The 7,486-nt window shown below is 39.3% G+C and overlaps 1 protein-coding gene across 1 annotated transcript in view; it reads left to right on the top strand.

Moving 5' to 3' along the window:
* Positions 1–4,321, top strand: part of atg7 (ATG7 autophagy related 7 homolog (S. cerevisiae)) — a 56,666-nt gene extending 52,345 nt beyond the window's left edge. Inside the window, exon 19 of the mRNA XM_005724662.1 lies at positions 3,250–4,321. Coding sequence (XP_005724719.1) covers positions 3,250–3,282 — 33 coding nt within the window. The 3' untranslated portion in view covers positions 3,283–4,321. The remainder of the gene's footprint in view (positions 1–3,249) is intronic.
* The last annotated feature ends 3,165 nt before the right edge of the window (positions 4,322–7,486 follow it).

Genomic DNA, 7,486 nt, shown 5'->3' with positions numbered 1-7,486 from the left:
TTGCGGGAAAGATTTAACACAGGCCCACATACTCGCCATCAGTGTGGCATGGCAGCCATCCAGAGAGGGGCTCCAGTGTCACAACCTTTCAAAGAGCTCTTTGCTTGCTGTCCTTTTGATGGCTGCTACCCAGCAGCAGTGGAGCAGAAGTGCAGAAAATCCAGCTTTCATAAAAATTTGTCCTTGATTTTCCACACTTAGTTTATGAGGGGGGAAAAAAGCTTTGTGAAAACTTAGCATTGCTCTGGTGCTACACTCTGTCTTTTTTTAAAGACCAGATATTCAGTAGTGGCAGAGCTGCTATGGAACAGGTTGGGCAGCTTTTTCTGCTGGCACACATGATTTTTAGCCGCAGGAGCACCTGCGGTCCTTACTGTGTGTAGCACTACCTACGCTACTTCCTGTCAAAGCAGGTATGTCAGGAAAAGCTAAAGTAAAAGCATCACTGAAATATTCTTGTTTAAATAGAGTCAGATGAGGAGGAAAGAAAAATAATGGAGGAATCTGGCTCAAAGAGGCTATAGTATAGCATCGCCAAAACAGAACTCAGTGGCCCATATTTATAACTGCTCATGATTTAAATGTGAACTTTCTCCTTCAGGTATCAATAAATTCTTTATTAAAGTAAAGCTGGTGTCCTCTGGCAGTTAAGATGTTTAAAATGGGGGGATTTACATACAAGTAAATCTAACTACAGTTATTAATCTTTCTGTCTGTAGTAAGGTGAAAAAAAAGGACTAATCCTGGGCTGCTAATAGCTGGAGACAAGCTGTGCTAAGCCTGGCTTAACTTGTAGGGAGGAGAGGGAAAACTGTTTCTTTGCAAACACTTTTAGACCTGGTCTTTGGTTGGTGACGCTCTCGTGGTTTGATCAGTCTGCTCTGTTCTGATTCTGTCTATCAGGATTTGATGTCCCTCTCGGGGAGGGGTGGAGGGGGTTACTTGAACATGCGGTTCAGACTTCTCCTGAAAGTTACTCAAAATACTGTTGCAGTGACTTTTAGAAAAAGTGACCCCCGAGTGCTCATTCAGACATGAAGCTGACGCTTTTAGCCGTGTCAAAATCTCCGAAATGGTGACGTTGCCAGGTTTGGTACCAAACAGAGACGTGCTGTTGCACAAGCTGATTGCACAAAGGCTACTAGGTGGAAGGCTAAACCGTTGGTGGTCAAGCAATAGTTAGAGCAAAAAACATCAGCCACAACATACAAGCTGCATGTTTTTGCGTCTCTGTTTGACACACATTAAACACAGTTTTAAAGCGGAGCCTTTTTTCCCCAAGTGACCGAGCCAGTCTGTTTCTCCAGTTGCAGATGCTAAGCTATCTGTGTTTACAGTGGAGTAACACAGTATTGTTGGACTTGGCACCACACAAAAAACAACAATAATAGTGCATTTCCCTAAATGTTAACTATTCCAACAACCGTAATTTAAACAAGAATGTTCCGACCGCGAGAAAATATATTTCATTGCATTCACACAGTAATATACCTGCTGATGTTCACACCGGGATGATGTTGTCTTTGATACAACTCCAACACCTTTGTTAAGCTACAAGGCATCAGGAATGATTTATTTGTTTGCATCCATTTCTGTGAGAGATGTTTCCCCTCGGTGGATCATCTAAGAACACAATCTCTGGACATTTGTCAGAATCTGTTTTAATGAGGAAAATGTGCAGGAGGGTTACGCTTGCAGTAAATTGGTGTATGACATTGATTGTTTCACATAAACCAGCCAAATCTAAATGTATAGTGTAAGTAGCTAAGTTGTTATGTATACTATTGATGACATATTTTAAGTAGAAGTGGCAAAGCCATTGGCCCTCAGTGCTGAGCATTCACCCTTACTGTGGGGTGGGCTTCTGTATAATGTCTGTATGTATAGTCTCTCTTCTCTTTGACATAGAAAATCCTACTTAAAGGACAGGTGCAATAATTATTACACTGTTGGTGTAATAATTGCTGTTAATTTTTATTCATGTAAATTTGACCATTAATTTAAACATAGTTGATCATGCAACAGCGAAAATAAAATAAAAGCATAAAATGAAACAATAAAAAACATATTTATTGAATTTATATATGATTTAAAAAAAATAATAATAATAATAACCAACCAAATAAAAAAAATTTTTTTTTTGAAATTTCATTGCAACTGCTCTTGGAAGATGTGTGACCTTGTTCTGAATGACCTTCATAGAGTTCAAGGCGATAATCAAAGAGACTCGGCTTCACTTAAAAACCATTTGAACGTGTTGGATTTCTGCTTCTTCCCTGAATTTCACGTTTCAGCGCTGAAAGCCGCGAAGCCGTGCTTTCAGAGGACGCTGTGTGTGTGTGTGTCAGAATTGCGTGTATTTGTGGTTGTGTGTGTAACATTCCAGAAAGTGTCAGAGGTATGCGAATTACGTCTGACAGAGGAAGAATGTGAAGACTTCTGCTGCCATGTGAAGGCCGCTGTTGTTTACTGACAGATTCATGCAGAAGAAGTTGCTCAGCTGTGTGTGTGTGTGTGTGTGTGTGTGTGTATGTGTGTTTGTGTCTTTTATTGCGTCACTTCCGGAAAATGTGGGAGTTGCATCACATTTCTGACATAATTGTGTTTCGTGTAAGTTGCACTATAATTTTGGGGCTTGTAATTCCTGGTACTCCATTTATCTGAGTCAGAAATATTTTAAACAGATTATTGGGGAAATAAATCTGCTTAGTGTACATGAAAAAGCAGGACTGTTGTGGAGGGCCACGCCAACGTCTTCAAAAGAGATCAAATTGATATCACGCAGAATCGAGTTTAGCTTAGCTTGGGAAAATTAATTACCCATCCTGTGTTAATGTCTTGCTGAATGAATGCGTTCATAGAAATAAGTAGGCTACTCGCTGTTGTCAGGTACACAGATGACTGAAGTGATGAGAAGCATAAACATTCACATTGTTGGCAATTTTTCCAGCTTTTCTTAGTTTTAAATTCCTCATATTTGTTTTGGACCATAGCTTGTTGTTCTTGTGAGAAACTCTAAATGTGTCCATGATTACGATTGGTCAACAATCAGTGGTGGTTGTGCAGCTAGGCTTTGCAATATGGTCAAATGGCAATGCACGCTAGCAAGTGGACTTCAGCAAGAGACATTTTAAAATATCTTTGCTCACTTACTGTTCTGGAAACACAAACATAACTGATGTGTTAATTTTGTCTCTTTTTGCCTTTGCTGATTTTTTCTTTTCCTGTTTTTTGTCTCCTTCTCATCAGATTTGGGACATGAGCGACGATGAGAGCATCTGAACAACTGGCGGAGCAAGCACTCAGAAGGACTAAACACATCCATCCATACTTTCTTTTTTCTAAAGTAAATCCTGTATTTACAAAGACAAGGTTGTTTACGTAATGAGCACCAAGCACATGAGCAAATAAATAAATAAATGCTTTAAAAAGGCTTTAAAAAGCTTTAAAATTCCTAATAGTCCTCATTTGGATTCAAGATGGCCCAGATCTTCAGAGCTGGGAAGTAATCTAATAAGCAATTAAGAAAAAGACAACAAAACAATAACTGAAAGCCTGAACAAGTTTTGATTTTTTTTTTTTTGCTTTTGATATGTAAAACTGTTGAACTTACTAAAGAATGTACCTGTTCCTGTCACCTGCTGTTGTCTAAACACACTTTAAGTCCCTGAACAAAAACACAACAAAACCTGCAAAAAATATTGGAACTAAAGAGTCTAAAAACACCAAGAAACCTCTCTGAAGTGCCACAGTTTCAATCCCCTCCCAAGGTCTCTGCATCAACACATTTAATGATTTTACTGGAGAGATCTTTGGCAAGGCAGTTACAACATCTGTTCACTTATTCAGTTTGAGAAAGAGCTTCGGATACGTTTTGAAAATAAAATACAGTTCTGCAGATTCATCCATTTTTGGGGTCTTTTGATTAGAGGCTGTGACACGTACAGTAGAAGTGATGCTTAAACCAGCTTTGTTGCTATGAAGCTTTCACTCAGAGAGGACTTGCATACAGATGTTACTGTGATATAATTAGAACTGTGGAACCTATTGCTCTTGGTTTGTTGGTGTTGATGCATGTACATGTTTGTGTAACTATGTTTTTTGTGTTTATTTCTTCCTCTGCATTGTCCTGGAAGTCTCATCTGCAGTGATGTATTCAGTGTATTCACATGTACATTTTAACAAACGCTTGGATATTTATGAAAGTGATGGAGACTGACTCGAGTTTCAATCATGAGAAAGGATCTGGTTTGTTTTCTGATTAATCTCGGAGCTGTTTTTCTCTTCTGTATTAAAAAAAACTGGAATAAAATCCATTATTTCTCTATTAACATCTGTGAGGTTTATGTCGCTATGCAACAATGTCCTTTTTACTTTAGCTCAGTCTTTCCAAAAAGCTGTTTGCCGCTCTCGTAACCATTTCACAAGCACAAACACACCAAACAATTACAAGACAGAAACCCACACAGTCAGACTGTGGTTTAAAAGCACTTTATTGTTCATCAAGGCTACTTTAACGTACAAAAAAGGTGGCCTGCCAAAACCTTTTAAGTAGGAGACACAGAGCCACAAATCTTGATAGAAATTTTATTACAGTTCAGAGTATTACTACCATTAAGTACATGCTACTTCCACTTCAAAAAAAGACCTGGAAAATGTGGTGCAGTCCGAGTAAAGACCGACTCCTCTTTGATTTATTTGCTCGATTTTCATGTTAACTTGATTAAGAATGCAAAACGACTTCAACAGATGGAAACTGTGGTGACATATTTAGGAGTGACATCCCCAGAACTAATTTGCTTCTTAGATCATCTACGCCTCGCTGACTGGCACCAAAGCAGATGATCCGCAGCACAAATCTACAGTTCCATCAGTTCCAACAGCAAATTCAACAAATGCTGACTGATAGTTTTACTTCACTCATTTCCCATCTATAGATGAAAAAAGTCATGAAAAAAAAAATGCTATTGCTTACGTGCTGTTTGAAATTGTACCTGCCTGCTAGCCCGTGACTAATGGGGACTTTGCTTATATTTTTAAAATGAACTCTTTTGGAAATGGCAAGCAAGACAGAATGGGCTAGAGGCAAAATCTTCCAACAACACAAAACATGCAAATTGCTCAAAAGGCCCGCAAAACAAACTTTGTTTTGGCTTACTGGTAAGTCTTGTTCAAATGTCTCTGAAGTCACATGATCGAACACCATGGGGACCAATGGAAGTAGCGATTGTCACCGACACACCTGTGGCTTATTGTGGTTTCACACGTTTTCTGTGCTCCTGCACTTGAACCTTTACTCTAACAAGACAAACTCTATAAACAAAAAAGATCAACTTTTTCACAAAAAAAAAGAAAATGCAATGATTACAATATAAGGACAGGGAAAAAACAATTAAATAGCTACATATCATTAACAAATTCATTGTTCCTCAAAAAATACCTACGATTTTTTTTCTCTGTACATTCGTTACGCACAGCGTAATGATGGTCTTATAGTTTACCTATTATAAAAAAGTTTTTTTTTATTAAGTGATTTTCCTACAGTGCGTAGGGAGTGTGTGCCAAAGCATAAAGAGAGCCTACCTACAGGGTGGTAGTGAAATGATAACGAGAAAGAATAACAGAAAAACAAAATCCTCTGGACACCGAGTCCATTTCCCTCGTGTTCCGATGTTACTGACTGCATACAGGCTGACTGAATCTGAGAGGTGGGGGGAGAGGCAACGCTGAGTGGCAGGTGAACATGTCCTGGCTCACAGGTCGCGCTTACAAAAGCTCAGCTTCTGAAAGCTCAGCCTCCCGCCCCAACACTCTGCCTGCGAAAAACCACCAACCCAATCCACTCGAAACTGGTCACAGAAAGCACAAGTACATGACAGAACTCCAGTTAAATGTGAATCTCGGGTAACATTGTAGAACTTCCATCATCTAGTTCTAGGTTCTGATAGCTGAGACTGGAATGTGTAGACGCTTTCGAACACGGTACAGAACTCTAATGTACGTACTTGCCATTCTTGACACAAATTACACAAAGCCAACGAATCAAAACCTCACCACCTATCTGCCTTAGCTCAGAGACTTTAAGTCAATCTGTAGTTTTAATGCAGGGTGAGTAATGTTTTCACTGACTGCTAGTAAGACCCCAAGTTCTCTAAATCAGACCACTAAATGTCCTGAAAAATTAAAATTCAATTCTTCCTTTACTCTCTTTATCTTTTATTCTTCACTATGGCCAATTTATTTCTTAAAAAAGGCAAATGGGGCATCTTTTAATTCGGGCAAAGACACGAGAGATGTTGTTGGGAGGGGATGGGGACAAGTAGCCCTCACTACTTATTAGCTCCGCCTGTTGATATAAAGATAGCGAATGCATTGAGGCCTGTACAAAGTTGCCTACAGCAGGAATGTATGCCACCTTGGCGCAGGTTGCTTTGCAGAGTAAAATTCATTTCCTTAGACTGCAGCACTCTAGTTTGAGTTCAGAAAAGAAAGAGAGAAATATGTATTTATATATATATATTTATAAAAAAGGTCTAGACACCAAGTCGGAACACAAAAAGTCAGCTGATGGAGGTTGAGCGAGGTGAAACGTCACACCATAAATTCAGATAACTAATTATCAGCCAAGTGTTTTGTTCTCTAGCGTCTCTCTGCTAGGTCTGCCAATGCTATTTCCGTAATGTCGTCTTTTTAGTGCCGTAACTTTAAGACACTTTTATGCGTCAACAAGATGTTTGAGAGCCATCGCGAACCAACTCTTCTTGTAAACAAACCCTGCTTCCCAAAAGCATCCAATGCCTGCCAAGGTGACTTTAAGATGGCAGCTGAACAGGCTAGATGCTCAGATGCTTTTGGAGAAAACAAGACCCCGCTGACTTTTTGCTGTTTGTGTGGTGTCTCAGCTCAGTCAAGCTGACGTTTGTAGCATCCTGTACCACTGATGGATCAACATCTTAAGAAAACCTTAATGAGCTTTGGATCCCAAACCCAACTAAACCCCAAGACGATCGTCACTCTGCTGCGGGGATGAGCTGATCGCCTGCTGGGTTGAGATGATTTTAGGAAACGTTGCTCTCATCATTTAACAGAGCCTGTCCGGAGGCTGTCCCACTATAGATGTTTGTTACCATACTGCTAGTAATGGAAAACAACAAAACAAAAAAATACAAAATTGTAATAATAACAATAACAATATGGAGTACAACTGACCCAGCAGTGAGTGTATAGTGTCTATGTCTGTTACTGACAACGAAAGAAGTAACAACTAACGTCTGAATGAAAAGGCTAATAAAAGTTATGTTTGAAATGCTAAAAACACTAATAGATACCAGCTATTAAAAAACAAACAAAAAAACAAAACAACATGCATTAATTTACCCTTAAAACCTTGTAGAAATCTACCAAACCACAGTGTGTAGGAGAGGGAGGGAAGGACAGCAGGGTGTATGCCAAATATAATTACTACACCCACGATCAAAGAGACCAA

This window comes from Pundamilia nyererei, unplaced genomic scaffold (genome assembly GCF_000239375.1).
Source record: "Pundamilia nyererei isolate P.nyererei 1_Seehausen unplaced genomic scaffold, PunNye1.0 scaffold00012, whole genome shotgun sequence".
Classification (NCBI taxonomy): Eukaryota; Metazoa; Chordata; class Actinopteri; order Cichliformes; family Cichlidae; genus Pundamilia; species Pundamilia nyererei.
Note: the sequence above shows the minus strand (reverse complement) of the source record. Positions and strands in the feature narration are given on the sequence as shown.